The sequence below is a fragment of the Pongo pygmaeus genome, chromosome 23 (assembly GCF_028885625.2).
Source record: "Pongo pygmaeus isolate AG05252 chromosome 23, NHGRI_mPonPyg2-v2.0_pri, whole genome shotgun sequence".
In the NCBI taxonomy this organism is placed as follows: domain Eukaryota; kingdom Metazoa; phylum Chordata; class Mammalia; order Primates; family Hominidae; genus Pongo; species Pongo pygmaeus.
The window spans coordinates 41,400,185-41,422,106 of NC_085931.1; the positions used below are offsets into that span (position 1 = coordinate 41,400,185).

Below are 21,922 nucleotides of genomic sequence, written 5' to 3' on the forward strand. Positions count from 1 at the left end.
ACGCTCAGTCTAACTATGTTTATTTTATAAGGCTGCCATGAAGATTAAACAAAGTGTCATAAATAGAGCCGCAAGCTTCTGCAGGTACTTAGTAAATGGTATCTGGTTTTGTTTTGTTTTTTTTTTTTTGGAATCTCTGGGAAGTGCAGCTGAGGCTCACTGCTGAGGGTGAATAGGAGACAGACAGGAGGCAGATGATGACTCTGTCATGTGACCAGTACTGGACCAGTTGCTCTGTGAGTGTGGAGAAGGGACCCTAACTGATAGGGCCTGGGTGGCGGTGTGGCCTAGGGAAGGCCTTTCAAGACAGGGTTTCAGTGCCCTTGAGCATGCATTTAACAAGGTTGGAGAGGGAGTACTAGGCTGAAGGTACAGCATGAGCAAAGGCAGAGGGGCAGGAACGAGCTTGATGAATTGGTGAATTTAAGTCATAGGATGTGTCTGGAACTGAGGTGCAGTGGCCAGGTTGCAGAGGGCCTTGCAAGCTACCACTGAGGCTGATTTTACCGAGGGGTACGTGGGGCACTAGAGAAGGGCTTATGCAGAGAATGATGTGATCAGACTTGCATTTCAGAAAGATTTTATTCTGGCTGCCCTGTGGAATCTGGACAGGAGTGGGTAGAAATGGGCACAGAGAGGGTACGGTGGCTCACGCCTGTAACCCCAGCACTCTGGGAGGCCAAAGTGGGAGGATTGCTTGAGTCCAGGAGTTCAAGACCAGCCTGGGCTTCATAACAAAACGCTATCTCTACAAAAAATAAAAAATTAGCCAAACATGGTGGTATACACCTGTAGTCCCTGCTACTCTGGAGGTGAGGTGGAAGGATCACCCAAGCCCAGGAGGTCGAGGCTACAGTGATGATTGTACCACTGCACTCCAGCCTGGGCAACAGAGTGAGACCCTGTCTCAAACAACAACAACAACAACAACAAAATGGAGCCTGCAAGTGACAGACCCAGGATCTAAAACGAGGTCAGATTGCCTTTTTCTGCCACTCCAGGAGGCCCCATGAACAGCCTGGGCCTGGTGAACTTGGCTTCAACCGGCCTGGAAAGTAACCTTCCAATGAGCCCATGCTAAGGGCCGCCCCAGTTCACGCTCCTGGTGGACAGGGGTGTGGCTGGCCCAACACTGCCCCCTGGTGGTTAAAAGCAGAAACCCCCTGAGCATCGCTCAGTTTGGGCCGGGCCTCCTCCCTACCGCACACCAAGTGTGCTGTCTGGTAGATGGACACAGGTTCACGGCTTACCTCTCCTACTTTGTGTTGTGTGATGTGATAAGTCATTTCCTGCCCTGGGCCTCACTTTCCTCATCTGTAAGCTGGGGATGGTGCTTCCTGCCTTAGCTTGGGCCTGGCACACAGTCGGTATTTGGGCGTGGAGCTGGCACCATCACTTCCCACCAAGATGCACAAATGTCTGAGCAGCTTTCTCCCAATCCTGGGCCTTCCCTCCACCCCAGGAACCCAGCACCTCACTTTGTCCCACTGTGTGGCCCCCTGCCCCACACTGGCCTTCCCTGCAGGGGCTCACACGCCATCAACCGTCGTCTCCCCCACGGCAGGGTGGGGGCACCAGCGGCGGCTGACCTGGGTACTGGTTCACTGGACACAGAGGCTTTGGCCAAGGCACTGCCCCCTGCTGAGCTTCGGTTTCCTGGCCTGTAAAATGGGGCTATAATCTCTGTCTGCTTCAGGACTTAATGTGAAGGGGCTGTGCAAACTGTGGAGTGCTGTGCCATGAAGCTCTGGTGAAGACCTACTCTGAGCACCTGCCTGGACTTTCTCACAGTGGTGTCCTCTCTGGCTTGGGCTCCTTGGGCGGTGAGGTGGGCTGGGGCAGGTGAGCCTTTCCAACAGCCATTGAAACACCCGCAACACTGGGGCCTGGGGTGGTGGCTTATGCCTGTAATTCCAACACTTTGGGAGGCCAAGGTGGGAGGACCACTTCAGGCCAGGAGTTCGAGACCAGTCTAGACCCCATTTCTAAAAAAAAAAAATTAGCCAGGTGCAGTGGTGCACACCTGTGGTCCCAGCTACTCAGGATGCTGAGGCAAAAGGATGGTTTGTGCCGGAGTTCAAGGCTGCAGTGATCTATGACTGGGCCACTGCACTCCAGCCTGAGAAACAGAGTAAGACCCTATCTAAAAAAAAAAAAAAAAAAAAAAAAAGGAAAAAATGCCCATGGGTCCTCGACCTGCTGCCCTCCTCACCTGCTTCTCCTCAAAGACGGTGGGGACTTCCAGTGAGGAGATGGGCTGGGAAGGGCAGGTCCTACCTCCAATATCTGGACAGGTGAGGCCTGGGTATTTCCAATTGCCTCATTTTGAGTGAGAGTTTTGATCTGTGGACTCCTGCCAAGATTTTGCCATTTTCTCCTGACAAACGACACGGCTGTTTTGTAACTGGCATTATAAAATGGTTTTATTAATTATTAATAACTATTTAATGTGTACACAGTTGTCCATGAAGAAACAGGAAATACCAGTGAGTTGTTACCAGCGTTGCCCCAGGCTGGGAGAGCCCTTCCAGCTTTCCTTTGGCCTCAGACACCCCTGCCCCACTGGCCGCCCACCCCCAGTTCCTGTCTGGAAGGCTCGCCTGCTGTCATCCCGCACATCCGACAGCTCTCCCTTCAGGGTCACCTCCTCCTTGCACAAAGCATACGTGACCCCTTGTCAGGTTTCTTGGCTGGGTGCTCCCCCAGAGTTTGGCTCCTGCCCCCAACCAAGCATGCATGGTGACAATGCACCCACTTGATAACTGATCACTGGTGTCACTTCCACCTCCCTCCCTCCATGAGCACAAACCTCCGGTTAACACAGTTGGGTCAGCCCAGGGTCCTCGGTGTCCCCAGAGTCTGCCATGCCTGGTGCTGGGCAGATACTTAATAAACACCCAAAAGCAGGCTGGGCTCAGTGGCTCACACCTGTGACCTCAGCACTTTGGGAAGCTGAGGCAGGGAGGATGGCTTGAGCCTAGAAGTTCCAGACCAGCCTGGGCAACATAGCAAGACCTCTGTCTCTACATTTTTTTTTTTTGAGACGGAGTCTCGCTCTGTTGCCCAGGCTGGAGTGCAGTGGCGCGATCTCGGCTCACTGCAAGCTCCGCCTCCCGGGTTCACGTCATTCTCCTGCCTCAGCCTCTAGAGTAGCTGGGACTACAGGTGCCCGCCATCACGCCCAGCTAATTTTTTGTATTTTTAGTAGAGACAGGGTTTCACTGTGTTAGCCAGGATGGTCTCGATCTCCTGACCTCGTGATCTGCCCGCCTCGGCCTCCCAAAGTGCTGGGATTACAGGCGTGAGCCACCGTGCCCGGCCTGTCTCTACTTTTAAAAAATTAAATTAAATTAAATTAATATCAGTGAATGAATAAATGAAGAAACAAACTTTGGGCAAGCCACTTCCCCTCTCTGGGTGACTTTTTTTTTTCAGTTTTGTAAAAACGTGACAGTGTTAAAAATTATACATGGAGGCCAGGCATGGTGGCTCATACCTGTAATCCCAGCACTTTGGGAGGCTCAGCCGGGCAGATCACTTGAGGTCAGGGGTTTGAGACCAGCCTGGCCAACATGGTGAAACACCATCTCTACTAAAAATACAAAAATCAGCCAGGTGTGGTGGTACATGTTTGTAGTCCTAGCTACTCGAGAGGCTGAGGTGGGAGAGTTGCTTGAACCTGGGAGGTGAAGTTTGCAGTGAGCTGAGATCACACCACTGTACTCCAGTCTAGGCAACAGAGACTCTATCTCAGAAAAGAAAAGAAAAAAAAAAAAAAGAATTGGAAATGGGGTTGCTGAGGACATGTGTCCCTGCTGAGCTCCCAGTGTGCCCCTCCGCTCCTGAATTGGTAGGAGATTCCGCTCTCACCTCTGCAGGCGACCACTGTTCACTGCAATTCAGTCACTAGTGCCTGCACCTGATCCCATTTTTGTTTGCCACCCCCCCAGCCAGCCCATATTTGTGATCACAGCCCTGTCATCAGAGTCTCAGGAAACACTTGTGCATGGGGCAGAGCAATCCTTGCTACCTGCAAGGACACCAGACAAGGCTGTGTTGATGGAAAATTGGCTGTAGGTAGTTACATGGGCAAGAATCAGAGTTCAAGTCTAGGAACCCCTGGTTTTTAGGCGTCAAGGCAGAGGATGTCAAAGCTGAAGTGAGGCATTACAATCCCCCATCATGACAACCGGTGGGCCTTGTGAAATTTAGCACAGGGTCCTCCCAGCTCCGGTTGGCCACAGCCTGCCATGGAAGCCCAAGTGCCTCTGGGCACTCCAAATGTCACTGCATCTGGGGAAGGAGCAGACAGTGTGGCCACGCAGCGCTACAGGGTAGTGGGGATGCCTGTCACATCTCCGATGCAGAGGCAGCCCCTGGACATGGGGATGTCCTGTGACTCTTGCCCGACAGCCTAGGCCATCTCCTTGGAGCCAGCACAGCCATTTTTTTTTTACTTGCCAATGTCCTCAAACACCCACTTGGAACAGGAATGCCTCGTGGCACTGGCTTTAAGAGTTTAATCTAGATGGTTTGCTGTTTCTAGCAGCAGAGCACCTGTTCAGACTCTATGTATATGCACCCATGAGTGGTGCAGCTGCCAAGAGAACCAAAGTTAAATGTTGACAAGATCACAGCAGGTGTGGAGGGGAGGGCACCGGGAATTCCCTGGAGACTCAGTCCTTACAGATTCAACTGGAAGGCTGAGCATGGCTTTTTCCTCTGATGGTTACCCATGCCAGGCCCCACCTCTCCATTTCCAATTTTCTTTTATTTATTTGTTTGTTTGTTTAGAGACGGAGTCTGGCTCTGTCACCCAGGCTGGAGTGCAGTGGCATGATCTCAGCTCAGTACAACCTCCACCTCCTGGGTACAAGTGATTCTCCTGCCTCAACCTCCTGAGAGTAGCTGGGATTACAGGCGCATGCCACTACGCCCCGCTAATTTTTGCATTTTTAGTAGAGACAGGGTTTCACCATATTGCCCAGGCTGGTCTCGAGCTCCTGACCTCAGATGATCTGCCCACCTCGGCCTCCCAAAGTGCTGGAATTATAGGCATGAGCCGCCACGCCCAGCCCATTTCCAATTTTCCATCCAGTGGTGGCAGAACTAACTTGGATGGGCCCCAGTGCTCTGCTGGAACCAGGACCCTCACCCAGCTGCCTCCAGCTGGGCCTGCCCACCCCTGCTGACCTCCTACATGCAGAGAATGGGGCTTCTCTGCTCTTCAGGCCTGAAGCTGTGATGTCCACAGGACCTGGGAGCCACGCACACCACCTGAAGCTGGAACACCAGGCATGGGTGAGTCCTGGGTGGCTGGATCTTGTCGAGATGGATGAAAGGGCAGCTTCTGCAGGCAGGACCCATCCTCAGTGGACTGGATCATCTTCAGCGTTCTCATTCTCAGTCCCTTTCTCTGGGAACAGGGAAAGAGGTTCCTGTCTGAATCTTCAGCATGGCCTATGTACTGGTGGCCCCTTCCTGCTTGGGCACTGTGCCAGGTGAGCCTACAATGAGATGAAATGCTGACGTGGGACAAGTGGCTCTCTGCAGCCACCTTCAGCACCACCCTGCCTGGGAAGGCAGGGGTCAGAGGGGTGGGTGTGAAGGGGTTGGAGCGCACAAGTAGAGGTGGCTGGGGTCTTCACTGTGTTGGGGAGGTTCTCATCGCCTTGAGACTCTGCAGCGTCTCCTCAGAGGCCTTGTCGGGAAGCAGCACCTCCACAGTGTAGCTGAGCTTCTTGGCATGCATCCGACTGTAGGTGTTGTCGAAGCGCAGGACATCTGCAGTGATGGAGAGGTGATCAGGGAGCACGAACCCCGCACATCTGCAGGAAGAGCCAGCCCTGCATGGCTGCATCCCTGGAACCCTTGGGAATGAGCTGCATCCCTGGAACGTCCTGCATCCCTGGAACCCTTGGGAATGAGCTGTCCAGGACGGTGGGTGGGGCCTGAGGGCCAGCCTGTGCCCAGCCCTAAGCCCATTGCTCACTGCCATCTCCATAGTGGCTTGCGCTACATGAAGGAATCATGATGGTCACCAGCACACAGAACAGCACACAGCCAGGGAGCAGGCGGCCTGGGAACAGGATCTCGAGCTCCACCTGCAGGGAGGAGCTGTGGCCCACGGACACAGTATGCTCGTACTGCGTCCTCACCTGGTTGCGGTTGCACAGGTAGCTCTTGGGCCTCTCCATGCACCATGGATTCCATCACACATTATAGCCCCTGAATCCTCAAAGCAGCCCCATGTGGAAGGCAATGTCATCCTCATTTTACAGATGAGAAAATTGAGGCTTAGAGAGGTGATATGATCTTTCAGCGATCACAGAGCAAGGGAGGGGAGGTACTGGGATTCCTTTATCCAGATGTCCCAACCCAGGGAGGAGCCCTGCTACCCCAGGAGGAATGGGCTGGCTACATAAGCCGCTTTTCCATCTCGCAGAAGGCATGTCCTTCAATGCCAAGGTCCAACATGAACTCAGGTGTGATGAGTCACGCAGACTTCTCTGTCTCTACTCTCCTAATGCTTCCTTTCCACAAAATGAAACAAGGTAATGTGTTGATTTAAGCATAAGCCACACCCTTCTCCTCCATAGGAAATCAACCTTGGGTTCTCCTTCTCCTAGCTCTGTTCCCAATAGACGTGGAAGGGCAGTGGTGTCCCTGAGCAATGCTACTTCTGGTAAAGCTGACTGAGCTGCATCTTGCCTGGAAAACCTGGGGGTGAATGATAAACACCTGGAGGAAGTCACCTCTTTGGGATTCCTGGAGTGGGGTGGTTCACGCAACTGGGTGGTCCCCTTGCCAAGACCCCTGACTCTAAGTCCATGGCCTCTTACTTACCTGTCTCTTAGTCCAGTGACCCCGGTATAGGGGCTTCTTAGGAGCTGAGCCCAAGGCCCTAGGTTCTGAACACCAGCTCTTCCCCCACAATGAGTCTCTGCCCTCATACCCACAGGTAGGGGCCACTTATCCGATCCATGGCCCCAAAGCCAGCTCCCCTGGAGCTTACAGAGATCCCCCCACCCTCCCGAGAGCTGGAAAGAGAGGGCAAGCAGAGGGTAGACTGGCAGGGAAAACAATTCCAGTAAACCCTGCAGCTCTTACAGACGCCAGCCTGGAGGCAGGTGAGGCTCCCATCCTCAGGCACCATGTGGGCGTTGTAGCGCTGGCTGGGCAACACCTCCGTCATCTCCCTAGCCCTCTGCTGCTCCCCCATCTTGGTCTTCAGGAAAACCCCAAAGCCGATGTCCCCACCATCCGATGCAAACTGCCACCTGCAGTGGATACAGCCCCATTGGCGACCCCCTGCCTGGGCTCCAGGCCCCTCCCAGATGTGCCCAGGTGTGGAGTGGCTGCCATCCCTACCTGAGCACACAGCCCGGGAACAGGATCTCGTTCTCCACCTGCAGGGAGGAGCCGCGGCCCACGGACACCGTGTGCTCATACTGCAGCCTCACCTGCTTGCACAGGTAGTAGCTCTTGGGCACCTCGCCCCCATAGTTGATCTGTGGGTGAAGGGGGTGTGTGGGCACTAGATCACAGCATCTCCCCTCCTTCCCCATCCTCTGGGCACCCTGTACCTTGGTCAGGCACTTGGGGTTGCCATCAGGGTCAGTCATGGTCCCCCCAAACTCCACGGGCAGCTGGTCAGGGCTGATGAATTTTGTCAGCTCCTGCTTCCAGTTGTCTGCGTGGGAGCAAGAGAGGGAATCCAAGGGGACTCAGGAGACTCAACAGAAGGCAGAGGGGGCTGAGCCTGGTGAGGGGACCTGATATGTCCTGGGTGTGCTCCCTTGGGCGCCTACTCCTAAGAGTACCCAAGACCTTTATGTGGCTCCCAGCCCGTGGTCTAGGACCCAAGGCATTGCCCGTGTGTGTGGAGGCTCACCAGGGTCAGGCCAGGGGCAGTGCCCGAGTAGAGGACGAGCCAGGGAGAAGCAGGGTCTTTAGCATCGACCTCTGCTTCCCAGGCAGATGGACACAACAAGGGCGCCAAGTCGCTCACCTCCCAGAATCACAATCTTCCTGCGTGTCTCCTCACTCATGAACGGCTTGACCAAGTTGAAGGCCACGGGGAACAGTTTGGGGGCTGAAACACATGTAAATCTCTTGAGAAGCTAGACCAGAAAGGATGTGGGGATACAGAGCCACAACCAAGAGCAGGTGCTGGACAGGATTGGACAGATATGGCTGCCACTCTCTGCTGTGTGACCTTCAGCAAGTTACCCACCCTCTCTAAGTCTTAGTGCAGTTAACTGGAAAATGAAGGTGAAATAATGTATGTATAACACCTGGCACAGTTCCTGGCTTTCAATAAATCGTTGTCTCAGGCCGGGCGCAGTGGCTCATGCCTGAAATCCCAGCACTTTGGGAGGCCGAGGCAGGCAGATCACTTGAAGCCAGGAGTTCAAGACCAGCCTGGCCAACATGGTGAAACCCTGTCTCTACTAAAAATACAAAAATTAGTTGGGCGTAGTGGTGCATGCTAGTAATCCCGGCTACTCAGGTGGCAGTGGCACAAGAACTGCTTGAACCTGGGAGGCAGAGGTTGCAGTGAGCCAAGATCACGCCACTGCACTCCAGCCTGGGTGACAGAGTGAGACTCCATCTCAAGAAAAAAAAAGAAAAAAGAAAAAGAAAAAGAAAAAAACAAATTAAAAAAATTAAAAACAAATGGCTGTCTCCCCAACCCAGTTGTAAGGGGTTGGGTACAAGCTGGCTCTAGGGTCAGAAATATTGATTCCCCAACAGTATCTCTTCTTTTCCACACTCCAGGTTGTCTGGAATCTTCTTGGGTGTGACATTTACATGAGACCTCCTGTCCTGCCCTGAACTGCTCACACTCAACTGAGCACTGTCTGTGGGCCAAGCTCTGTGCTCCATCTTCTCCACACACTGTTTCATTTAACCTCATAGTTATCTTTGGGGGGGGCTACTGTATCTCCATCTTACAGAATTGGAAAACTGAGGCTCAGTGAGGTTAAGTAGACTTGGATAAAATCATAGAGCTAGTCAGATTTGAACCAGATCCTCTGAGTCTGGAACACATGACATCACCAGGGCAGCCAGGGACCATTCCAGCTCAAAGTGTGTCCATCCACTAGTGTGGTCCATGGACTGTCTGTTCCCATCCCACACTGACATAAGTAAGTAATAGTAAACATTTAGAAACTTACAACTTGACATTGCTGCAACATACCAGTGCATGATTTTGTATATTACAAAAATATCAGTCTGTGAAGGACTGAAACTAAAAAATAAAGCCAGAGGCCAGATGCGGTGGCTCACATCTATAATCCCAGCACTGTGGGAGGCCGAGGTGGCTGGATGACTTGAGATTAGGAGTTCAAAACCAGCCTGGCCAACATGGGGAAACCCCATCTCTACTAAAAATACAAAAATTAGCCAGGCATGGTGGCGTGCACCTGTAATCCCAGCTACTAGGGAGGCTGAGGCAGGAGAATCGCTTGAACTCAGGAGGCGGAGGTTGCAGTGAGCCAAGATCATGCCACTGCACTCCGGCCTGGGTGACAGAGCGAGACTCCATCTCAATAAATAACTAACCAGAAACCAACCACACAAAACCTGGTTCTTCACAAAGGATGGTTGAAGAAGCCTTTAACTCTACGGCTTACCTACTGTACCCCCAATTCCTGCTTCTCCCTCCCCAGGAGGTCATCCCGGTCATGGGCTTACCTCGAATAACAATTAAGTTCTTCAAAGTCTCAGGATAATTTGCTTCCAGGATGCTAAAAAACTGTGGAGTCAAGATGAGTCTGGTTGGGGCTCTGTTCCATCACCTCCCGCCCATGAGTTTCTGTGGCCTCTGATGCTGCTGAGACAAGAGGCCCATCCCTGGCCCATCCTACCTTCCCCACTAGCATGTGTCTCTTCCTCTCTGTTATTCTTTTTTTGTTTGTTGATTTGTTCTCGAGACAGGGTCTCACTCTGTCTCCCAAGGTGGAGTATGGTGGCACAATCACAGGTCACTGCGACCTTGAATTCCTGGGTTCAAGAGATCCTCCTGCCTCAGCCACCCAAGTATCTAGGACTACAGGCACGTGCCACTGCACTGGGCTAATGTAAAAATTATTATTGTTGGTAGAGATGACATCTCACTGTGTTGCTCAGGCTGATCTTGAACTCCCGCTCAAGCAGTCCTCCCACCTTGGCTTCCCAAAGTGCTGGGACGACAGGCGTGAGCCACCGCACCTGGCCTCTTTGTGTTAATCTTGCTCCCCTTTCTCCGTGGAGGGTGGACTCTAGGCCAGCATCATTGGCTGGTCTGTGGAGCCCCTGCAGGGCATCCCCACCCCTCTATCTCACTGGATTCTCACATCAATTGACAGCTAAGGCTCACAGCTGGGAGCCACTGCCCACACCAGCCCCAAGCCAGCCGTCCACCTTACCTGCTGGTAGACCTCCACAGCTGGATTCCATAGGTGTTTCAGGCTCAGCCCCTCCATGTCAAACACCATCAGCGCCATCTCGATCTTCCTGCCCAGCTGCTTGGGACGGAGTCATATAGGTCAGACAACACCTCCAGCCAGGAGATCCTGGCCAGAGAGACTTGGGCACCTCTCCCCACCTTCCTGCCATCCCCCCCTCTGGCAGCCCACAGTGTTTTCCAGACAGATGGACAACACCTCACCTTTACGGGTGGGTAAGGGTGGGAGAAGCTCACATTCCACCAGAGCCCTGGGTGCTGAGGGCTGGGGAGGGGTCAGGGTGCCACCCTTCTCTGGTCCTGGTGCCACCCTGTAGACAGATGAGGCCCAGCCCCACCCCAGCTGCTCACCTTCTGAGTCTGCAGCTCACACTCACGCAAAAGCAGCTCGCAGACCTTGATGCGCTTCCGGATCATATTCTGCTTGGAAGCTGACAGCAGGAGACCCTTGGGGTCGAGGGACCCGATGATGTTGAAGTACACAGGGCAGCCTTTGTAGTCGTAGCCACAAAGACCACCCGAGTCATACAGCTGGATGACCTGGAGTGTGGATAAGGTCCTGACTCAATCCAGCTCACCAGGCTGGGTCCCTACTCCATCAGGTGGCTGGATGTGGTAGGTGGGAGATGAGGTCGGAGTTAGGGGGCCTCAGATGGCCTGGGGGATGCTGCTCGAGGCTCACCTCAGGGGGCTGCCACGTGACAATGTTGTCCAGGTCTTGTTGCTCCCGGAACTCCATGTGCTGCAGGGACACAGCAGGAGCTATAGGATTTTGCAGAAACCTGGGGACACCAGGCTAGGTCCCTCTGCCCACAGCCACCAAGATCCCGCCAGAGCACACCCAGGCTCTCAGGGCATGGGGACAGGAGGTGGGCTGGGGGGACTTGGGTCTGATGCAGAAAGAGATCGGGGGAGGCAGAACGAGATCCGGAGAGGAAGAAAGAAGGAACAGGAGAACGGGACAGGGTCAGAGTCTCTACCCTTTTGCTGCGAATCCCTGGGTCACGGTGCATGGAAGCCAGGGCAGTAGGGATCACAGATCCTTACCCTTCGGAGCATGTCCTCGGATTTCTGCAGGTCAAAGTTTCGAGCTGCAAGAAGAGGAGGTAAATAGAAGCTCAAGGCTAGATCTAGAAAGAGCCGTTCCCTAAAAACTCATAAGGAAATAGCTAAGGTGTCCCCAGCCTTTTCCTGACACACCAATAATACATTGAACATCTAGAAATGGTTGTTTGTTCGTTTGTGTGTTTATTTTTTGAGACAGAGTCTTGGTTCTGTTGCCCAGGCCAGAGTGCCGTGATGTGATCATAGCTTACTGTGGCCTCTGGCCCAGGTGATCCTCCTACCCCAGCCTCCTGAGTAGCTGAGACTACAGGGCCACACCACCATGCCTGGCTAATTTTTTTTAGATTTTTTTTTTTTTTTTTGGTAGAGATAGGGATCTTGCTATGTTGCCCAGACTGGTCTTGAACTCCTGGCCTCGAGCAGTCCTCCCACCTCAGCTTCCCAAAGTGTTGGAATTACAGGCGCGAGCCTCTGTGCCTGACCTAGAAATGTTTTTTAACAAGTTAAGGATCTTTAATCCTCTAGAAGACTGGAGAGCACTTGATTTCAGTTTCCAGTCTTCCTACAACCTTCTGGAGGCCAGTCTAGCCTGTATTTGATGTCCTTCAGGAAGCAGAGACACCCCCCGCCCCCCACCTGCACAGTGTTAGGGATAGTAGGGAGCATGGGGTTTGGATTCACACAGACTGGGGCTTAAAGTCTAGTGTTGCCCTTTTATTTCCTGTGAAACCTTGAGCAAGTCACTTACCTTCTCTGAGCCTTAGTTTTTTAAATCAGTTAAATGAGAACACTATCTGTTTCAGTTATTCAAAGAACACATGAGATAATGTATAGAAAGTGCTTGGCCCAATACCTGGCTCACAGTAGGTTCTCAATAAACAGTAGCTATCATGATTACCTATTTTGAAGAAATAGACACACTTTAATTGAAAACATGATGCTCTATTTTAGAGATGCTTTGACTGTTGCTCTCTGAGACCCCTGGCTCACTGAGGAATTTGTCCAATTGCAGAGGAGAAACGATATGCAGGGTCAGAGATTTTCAAATGGAAGGGATCTCAGATGCTATCCAGGCCTCCTCTGCTCTGATCATGAAACAGTTCCAGAAATCACTCCTGGCCAGGCATGGTGGCTCACGCCTGTAATTCCAGCACTTTGAGAGACCAAGGTGGGCAGATCACTTGAGGTCAGGAGTTCAGAACCAGCCTGGGCAACATGGTGAAACTCCGTCTTTACTAAAAATACAAAAATTAGCTGGGCATGGCGGCAGGTGCCTGTAATCCCAGCTACTCAGGAGGCTGAGGCAGGAGAATTGCTTGAACCCAGGAGGCAGAGGTTGCAGTGAGCCGAGATCGCGTCATTGCACTCCAGCCTGGGGGACAACAGCAAGACTTCATCTCAAACAACAGCAACAACAAACACAAAACTTAGCTAGGCGTGGTGGTGCACACCTGTAGTCCCAGCTACTCGGGAGGCTGAGGCATGAGAATCGCTTGAACCCAGGAGAAGGAAGCTGCAGTAAGCTAAGATCGCACCAGTCATCCAGCCTGGGTGACTGAGTGAGACCCTGTCTGGAAAAAAAAAAAAAAGAAAGAAAAAACCCCCAATGCAACAGCTCAGCCTTGATTTTCTCCCATGATGGGGAGTTCATTACCACAGCAGGCATTACCATTCCATTCCTCAGCAGCTTTGACTGAACCCAAATCTGCCCTGTGATGATTCCAGCCCCATCATCAGAGGTCAAACAAATATATGTAATCTCTTGTCAGTGTGGCAATTCTGCAAATATTTGAAGACAAGCCACCAAGTTCACCTGCCCGATCTTTGCTCTGGGCTATATATTTATTAAAATCATCTTCTGTGTCAATTCTGTCAAAGAGAACAGTCTGTGATGATGGAAATGTCCTGTACCTGAGCTGCTCATTTTGGTAGCCATTAGCTGCCTGAGGCTATGGAGCAACTGAAACGTGGAAAGTGTGATTGAGGACCTGGAGTTTTAATTTAATCTAATTGTTACAGTTATATGTGGCTACAGGTTATCAAACTGAACAGGGCAGTTCTATATACTTCAGAGATTTTAAGATTTTTGCTGTACAGGTCTTGTGTGTTCTAGGTTAAACTCCTGGGTATTTTATGGGCTTTGTTGCTGTTTTGAATGGTATCTGACTTTCCATTATCTTTTTTTTTTTTTTTTTGAGACAGAGTCTTACTCTGTCACCCAGGCTGGTGTGCAGATCTCAGCTCACTGCAACCTCCGCCTCCCAGGTTCAAGCAATTCTCATGCCTCAGCCTCCTGAGTAGCTGGGACTACAGGCAAGCACCACCATGCCTGGCTAATTTTTGTATTTTTATTGGCCAGGTTGGTCTTGAACTCCTAACTTCAAGCGATCTGCCTGCCTTGGCCTCCCAGAGTGCTGGGATTAGAGGTGTGAGCCACCATGAGCTGCCCGCTACTGATTTTTATATCTGGCAATATTGCTGAATTTTCTCTTGAGTTCTAGAGGTTTTCTGTTGATCCAGTTGGTTTTCAAGGGAGACAAGCAATTTCTCTGCAAATATTTTAACTCTTTCCTTCTAGTCTTTCTACCAATTGTTATTTTTTCTTTCCATGTAACATTGGCAAAGTCTCCAGTTGTACATTTAAACAGTAATGTTGATTGATGTTGTTATTCTTTCATTGTTCCTGATCTTAAAGAAAATGCACCTAAAATCCTCTAATAAGTGTTAACATTTGTCAGAGGATTTTTGCTACGTAACCATTACCAAGTCAAGGAAACTCCCTTCTATCCCTAGATTGGTAAGACTTTCATTTTGTCTTATAAGTAGGATTTGAACCTTTTCAAATGCTCTATCTGCATTAATTGAGATAGCCACATAATTTCTCATTTCTAGCACTCATTAATGTTTTCAATGACACCAATAGATATTCTGTTGTTGAACTATTCTTGCACACCTAAGATAAACTTCCCTTGATCACGCTGCATAATTATTATTTTATTATTTTTTTTTTTTGATGGAGTCTCGCTCTGTCGCCCAGGCTGGAGTGCAGTGGCACGATCTCGGCTCACTGCAAGCTCCGCCTCCCGGGTTCACGCCGTTCTCCTGTCTCAGCCTCCTGAGTAGCTGAGACCACAGGCAACCACCACCATGCCCAGCTAATTTTTTTTTGTATTTTTACTAGAGACGGGGTTTCACCATGTTAGCCAGGATGGTCTTGATCTCCTGACCTCATGATCTGCTCACCTCGGCCTCCCAAAGTGCTGGGATCACAGGCGTGAGCCACTGTGCCCGGCCAGTCATGCTGCATAATTTTAATGCCTTATTGGATTCTACTACATAATATTGATTTAGACTACTATTTTTTTTTTAATTGATGGGGTTTCACCATGTTGGCCAGGCTGATCTGGAACTCCTGACCTCGGGTGATCCACCTGCTTCGGCCTCCCAAAGTGCTGGGATTACAGGTGTGAGCCACCGCACCTGGCCTGATTTAGACTTCTTTATATCTACATTCATTAGTAAAACAGGCTGAGAATTTTCTTTTTTAAAAAATTGTATTAGCTGAGCGTGGTGGCTTCTACCTGCAATCCCAGCACTTTGGGAGGCCAAGGCAGGCAGATCACTTGAGGTCAGGAGTTCAAGACCGGCTTGGCCAACATGGTGAAACCCTGTCTCTACTAAAAATACAAAAAATTAGCCGAGTGTGGTGGCTCATGCCTGTAATCCCAGCTAGTCAGGAGGCTGAGGCACGAGAATCACTTGAACCTGGGAGGTGGAGGTTGCAGTGAGCTGAACTTGTACCACTGCACTCCATCCTTGGCAACGAAGCAAGATTCTGTCTCAAAAAAATGATAATAATAAAATGAAATAAAAAATTGTACTGATCTAGCTTTGAAATCAAACTTACTCAAACCTTATAAGGTAACTTTCACTCTCTCATAGGTTCTTAAACAATTTGTATGAGCTAGAAATTAACTGGTTTTTTTTTTTTGAGATGGAGTCTCTCTCTGTTTCCCAGCCTGGAGTGTGATGGTACAATCTTGGCTCACTGCAATATCTGCCTCCTGGGTTCAAGCGATTCTCCTGCCTCAGCCTCCCAGTAGCCAGGATTGCAGATGCCCGCCACCATGCCTGGCTAATTTTTGTATTTTTAGTAGAGACAGGGTTTCTCCATGTTGGTCAGGCTTTTCTCGAACTCCCGACCTCAGGTGATCCTCCCACCTCGGCCTCCCAAAGTGCTGGGATTACAGGCATGAGCCCCCGCACCTGGCCAACTGGTCTTAAAACTCTGGCGGAATTCATCTGTAGAACCACTGGAGTCTGAGTTTTGGGGGAGGGGAAGTTTTTGCTGCCATTTCAATTTCTCTAATATTTATTGGTCTGATGACATTTTCTATTTCTTCTTGCTGGATTTTGGTCTTATATATTATTTTCTAGAAATGTGTCTTTCTTCACTTGGATTTTCAAATTTATTGGTGCATATTTGTTCATAATCTTCTCTTATAGGCTTAAAAAAGAATCAGTTTATAGGTGATTTTCTATTTTGTTTCTTTCTTTGTTTTTTGAGACAAGCCATCCTCCTACCTCAGCCTCCCGAATAGCTGAGACTACAAGCATGCACCAACACGCCCAGCTTATTTTTGAATTTTTTGTAGAGATGTGGTTTCGTCATGTTGCCCAGGCTGGTCTTGAACTCCTGGGTCAAGCAGTCTTCCTGCCTCGGCCTCCCAAAGTGCCAGGATTACAGGAGTGAGCCACCGTGCCCGGCTATAGGAGATTTTTCAATTAGGAACCAGAATGTGGTTTCTTATCCTATAGACAGTGGTTTGGGCAATGCTCATGGGATATGAGGACAGATTTTTCTTTTTTTTTTTCTTTTTTATTTTTTAGTAACACCTACTATGTGCCAGGCTGAGGGGACCAGGGCAGGCACATCCCTGCCCTGATGGAACTGGCATCAGATGAAACTAATGGAACTGACAGACAGATGTGGGATGAAGTTAAGGAAAAACAGAGGGGGTCAGGCAGAGCGTCTCATGCCTGTAATCCCCGCATTTTGAGAGGCCGAGGTGGGAGGATCATTTTGGGTCCAGGGGTTCGAGACCAGCCTGGGCAATGTAGTGAGACCCTGTGACCCTGTGTCTACAAAAAATAAAAATAAAAAAAATAAAAACAAAGGAAAGAACTTCAGAAGGAGGGTTGGGAAAAGCCCCTCAGCATGAGGCCCGGGACAGGGTCCTCTGCCAAGCTCAGCCTCAGCAGTAGCCCTCCCCTTTGCCTGGGTCTTGGGTTAGTGAGGCCGGGACTAGCGGAGCTGACGCTGAAGTGGACAACGGGGCCATGCCAGCAGGTTCCATCACCCACGGCATGAGGTGGGAGGCATCAGGACACCCAGCCCCCTTCCCAATCTTGGATCCTTTTTCTTTCCTGTGACCTGGAAGCCTAGGTATCTGCAATCTCACTCCTTTATCAAGGACACACCAAGCACACCAAAAGCTGGGTTTTAAACCCAAAAAGATACTAAAGGAGGAGACAGAGCTGATGCTGTATCAAGGGGCTTCAGTAAATCAACTGTCCCAACTCCTTCTTTGGTCCAGGCCGGGGGCAATGACATATTCCCCTGTCAAAAACAAATAGAAAGTGCCACAGCCAAGGGGACTTAAGGAGGGCAAGACAACTAAATATAATGTGGGATCCTGGAAGAGAAAAATGAAGGAAATCCAAATAATATATGGACTGTAGTTAATGTATCCATATTGGTTTATTAATTCTAACAAATGTACCATCATCATCATAAGAAGAAGATATTAATAATAAGGAAAACTAGGTGCAGAGTATGTGGGAAGTTTTTGCACTATATTTGCAATTTTCTGAAAATCTAAAACTATTCTAAAAATTAAAGTTTTTATATATATATACACACACACACATGAACATATATATATATATATATATATTTTTTTTTTTTAAGACAAGAGTCTCGCTCTGTTGTGCAGTGGCATGATCTCGGCTCACTGCAACTTCCGCCTCCTGGATTCAAGTGATTCTCATGCCTCAGCCTCCTGAGTAGCTGGAACTACAGGCACGTGCCACCATACCCAGCTAATTTTTATATTTTTGTAGAGATGGGGTTTCACTGTGTTGACCAGGCTGGTCTTGAACTCCTGGCCTCAAGTGATCCACCTGCCTCGGCCTCCCAAAGTCCTGGGATTACAGGCGCGAGCCACAGGGCCTGGCCAAAATATTGAAAAAAAAAAAAAAAGACAGAACATATCAGAGGAAGAATTAGTTCCTGGTAGGGACTTCCTTTTCTCAGGCACTGTGTGCATCTGCGACCTCATTTGACTCACAGCACCCTGAAGGTAGGGACCAGTATTATGCCCATTACACAGAAGAGGAAAGTGAGGTTGAGACAATGAATGGCTTGCCACGGGCACATGCTAGCACTGGAACTCAGTCACAGCTCTGCCCAATTCCAAAGCCAGCGTTTTAAACCCTGCACTGTACGTATGCTTTCCAGGCTGACTCCTGACTTCTCACTCATCTCAAGTTCAAAATCCATTCCATGAAGTGTAATGAGTTAAGATGAATTTTTCCCTAAGCTCTGGGGCAGTGTCTGTTATTATTATTTTGAGATGGGGTTTCACTCTGTCGCCCAGGCTGGAGTGCAGTGGTGCAATCTCAGCTCACTGCATCTTCCACCTCCCGGGCTCAAGTGATCCTCTCACTTCAGCCTCCTGAGTAGCTGGGATTACAGGTGCTCGGCAGCTCACCCAGCTAATTTTTGTATTTTTTGTAGAGATGAGGTTTCGCCATGTTGCCCAGGCTGGTCTTGAACTCCTGAGCTCAAGCAATCTGCCCGCCTCAGCCTCCCAAAGCATTGGGACTATAAGCGTGAGCCATCGCATCTGGCTTGTTATTTTTTTAGACTGCTGCTGTAATTCCTAGAAGAAACTGCTTCTCTAGCATTCGCTAAATCCACTTCCTTAAGTGTTTGCTGGGCACCTGCTCAGTGCACTAGGGCACCTCGGTTCCTTTAGGGGACAACAGAGCCCTGTCCTTGGGGAACTGGAGGTAGACCCAAAGGCAAGTACTGAAAACAGTGCTCTGCAATATCTGCCGCAAGGGCTGGCCAGGCCAGAGGCCTGAGGCTGTCCTGGCTGTTAACTGTAACCTCACCTGGACTCTGTGCCCACCTGGTGCCTCATCCTTGCTTGACAGATGAAGAAACTGAGGCTCAGTGGAGTTTTGTGCTGTGCTCATACACAGGGGAGCTCAGATTCTAGTCAGAGCAGGCTGATTCCAGACCCTGTGGGTTTTTTTGTGTGTGGTTTTTTTTTTTTTAAGACGGAGCTTCACTCTTGATGCCCAGGCTGGAGTGCAATGGTGGGATCTCAGCTCACTGCAACCTCCGCCTCCCGGGTTCAAGCAATTCTCCTGCCTCAGCCTCCTGAGTAGCTGAGATTACAGGCATGTGCCACCACACCGGCTAATTTTGTATTTTTAGTAGAGACAGGGTTTCCCCATGTTGGTCAGGCTGGTCTCGAACTCCCGACTTCAGGTGATCTACCCACCTCGGCCTCCCAAAGTGCTGGGATTACAGGTGTGAGCCACCGGGCCCGGCAAGCCTGTGTTCTTTACTACTCTACAGCTCCGTTCCGTCAAAGTCTCCCACTCCTCTCCTGAGACCCTCCTTCCTTCCCTCCCTTTCTGCCTCCCCTGACCCCTGCAAGCCTCACCTCGCAGCCAGCGCAGGAGGAAGTAGTCATCAGCACTGGGCAGTATGGGCAGCAGGTCCTGGAGGTTCTCCTGGAACTGAGCGGGGGAGGATCTGATGGTCAGCGGAGCTCTCATGACCTCGGGGGCCACCAACCCCGCCCCTAACCCTTCCCACCTCATCCACCAGTCAACTCCACCAGGAGACCATGCAGGGTGCTGCCCTGAACGACTTTGCCATCTGAAAATAGGGCACCCCCCAGCCCAACATAGGAAAAAGAGTTGGGTCCTTCCCAAAATTTGGGAGTGCCCTACACACTGGACTCCCATTCTACATGTCTAAGGTGGGCCCTGGCATCCCTATTTTTAATTTTTATTTTATTATTATTTTTAGTATTTTATTATTATTATTATTATTATTATTATTATTACTGAGACAGGATCTCATTCTGTCGCCCAAGCTGGAGCGTAGTTGCATGATCTTGGCTCACTGCAACCCGCGCCTCCTGGGCTCAATAGATCCTCCCAGCTCAGACTCCCAAGTAGCTGGGACCACAGGTACACAAGACGCCCAGCTAATTTTTGTACTTTTTGTAGAGATGAGGTCTTGCCATGTTGCCCAGGCTGGTCTCAAACTCCTTGGCTCAAACAATCCACCAGCCTTGGCATCCCAAAGTGCTGGGATCACAGGCATGAGCCACCACGGCCGGCTGACAGCCTTATTTCTACAAGGATCCCTGGGAGAGTCTGATGCAGGCCAGCTAGACGGTTTTAGGAATGTTGTCCCTGATACTGCATCTTGAGGGTTTAGATTTAGAGGCAAGTTACCAAACCTCTCTAAGCCTCAGTTTCCTTATCTCTGAAATGGGGATAATAATAAACTTGTGCCAATCAAAGGAGTCTGTGCACGTAAAACACTTAGCAGGCTTGGCTCCGAGCAGGTGTCAGATATATGTGAGCACTCAGCCAGCGTGGACTACCTGATGCCCCAGACAGCGGAGGCTTTGTGGAAAAAAACGGAGGCAGAGGTCAACAGACAGGGGCTGAAAGAGAAGCCAGGAATGCCTTAACAGGGCATCTGTTGGGTCTGAGAAAGAGAGGAGATCTCACTTCCCTGGGGACTAACAGAGCTGCAGGCAAAGGCTGGGTTTGAAGGTGAATCTGTGAATCCAAATTTGGGGTTAGAAATATGAGGCCGGGCGTGGTGGCTCACACCTGTAATCCCAGCACTTTGGGAGGCCAAGGCGGATGGATCACAAGGTCAGGAGTTCGAGACCAGCCTGGCCAAGAGACCTGCCTGGCCAATATGGTGAAACCCCGTCTCTACTAAAAATACAAAAATAGTCGGGTGTGGTGGTGGGCACCTGTAGCCGCAGCTACTTGGGAGGCTGAGGCAGAAGAATCGCTTGAACCTAGGAGGTGGAGGTTGCAGTGAGCCGAGATTGCGCCATTACACTCCAGCCTGGACGACAGAGCAAGACTCCATCTCAAAAAAAAAAAAAAGATTACAGACAGAGAAGCTTGGGCCCTAAGAACAAATCACAAAGAGAAGCCAAACAAACAAATGTTGCAACCTGGACATGAAAAGCAGTCTGTCTACCCAAGGCTGCCCCAGCAGCCGGATGGCAGCGCCACTCCCTCCCCCACAACCGGGGAACAAGGACCAGGGCCGGGTGGTGGAGAGCACGCAAGGACAGAAGACTGGATTCGGCCCCAGGTCACCCAGAGATGGGCCCCTGTCCTGCGTGCTGCACGTAGCTGCCTCAACAACCACACGCCGGACCAGAAGGCAGAACAGAGGTGCTCTCTCCAGGCTCGGTGTTCCAGTCTGTACCATGGGGGCTCCAGCCGGGTTGGGCAGCGCCAGGCTGCTCAGGGCCCCTCCTCAAGCCTCCCAGCCCGCGATGCCCCTCACCCTGGCCAGCGCCTCCTGCTGCTGGGGGCTCAGGTCCCCGACTCTGCCGCTCATGGTGCCCGCGGGCGCAGAAAGGCACAGGGCGCAGGTCCGCCCGCCCGCCGCCGCCTGGCCTTGTATCCGCTGCCGCCTGGTTGTGCCTGCTGGGCCAGATGTTGGTCCCGCCCCGAAGGGAGAGGCGCTGGGCCTGCCCCGCCCTGCCCAGTTCTCTCCTCCCCTCGAGGATTTTTTGCTGCGGTCACCAAGCGCACCCTACTTGGGACAGGGAGGTGACCTGCCGGGAGAGTGGCCTGGGGCAGCTGGAGGCCGCCACCTCCAGGCCTCCTTAGTGCGGGGGCTCCCGCCTGTTCACAGGTGGCAGGAAAGGGAATACACTGAGATCCTCTTTCCAGCAAAATGGAGGAAATTTTTTTTAAATTTTTTTTTTAGGCCGGGCGCGGTGGCTCACGCCTGTAATCCCAGCACTTTGGGAGGCCGAGGCGGGCGGATCACGAGGTCAGGAGGAGATCGAGACCATCCTGGCTAATACGGTGAAAACCCGTCTCTACTAAAAATACAAAAAATTAGCCGGGGGTGGTGGCGGGCGCCTGTAGTCCCAGCTACACGGGAGGCTGAGGCAGGAGAATGGCGTGAACCCGGGAGGCGGAGCTTGTAGTGAGCCGAGATCGCGCCACTGCACTCCAGCCTGGGCGACAGAGTAAGACTCCGTCTCAAAAAAAAAAAAAAAAAAAAAAAAAAAAAAGTTTTCTTTTTCCTATTTTGAATAAAATAGA

General features: G+C 50.9%; 1 protein-coding gene across 2 annotated transcripts; it reads right to left on the reverse strand.

Annotated features, from left to right (window-relative positions):
• Nucleotides 1-2,396: 2,396 nt before the first annotated feature.
• SEC14L4 (SEC14 like lipid binding 4) lies at nucleotides 2,397-21,266 on the reverse strand. Of its 2 annotated transcripts, XM_063662683.1 has the most exons (13): nucleotides 21,150-21,266; nucleotides 19,258-19,333; nucleotides 11,501-11,544; nucleotides 11,136-11,195; nucleotides 10,805-10,993; nucleotides 10,416-10,511; nucleotides 9,703-9,763; nucleotides 8,012-8,095; nucleotides 7,587-7,693; nucleotides 7,372-7,511; nucleotides 7,111-7,280; nucleotides 5,624-5,784; nucleotides 2,397-5,507 (listed from the first exon to the last, which is right to left on the reverse strand). In XM_063662683.1, the coding sequence occupies exons 1-12, from the start codon at nucleotides 21,201-21,203 to the stop codon at nucleotides 5,645-5,647; spliced, it is 1,221 nt and encodes a 406-aa protein (XP_063518753.1). In that variant the 5' UTR covers nucleotides 21,204-21,266; the 3' UTR covers nucleotides 2,397-5,507; nucleotides 5,624-5,644. The 2 variants fall into 2 exon arrangements, with proteins under 2 accessions (XP_063518753.1, XP_063518754.1); XM_063662684.1 differs by lacking the exon at nucleotides 21,150-21,266 and adding an exon at nucleotides 11,295-11,343 and having other exon boundaries at nucleotides 2,397-5,784; nucleotides 19,258-19,287.
• Between the last annotated feature and the right edge of the window lie 656 nt (nucleotides 21,267-21,922).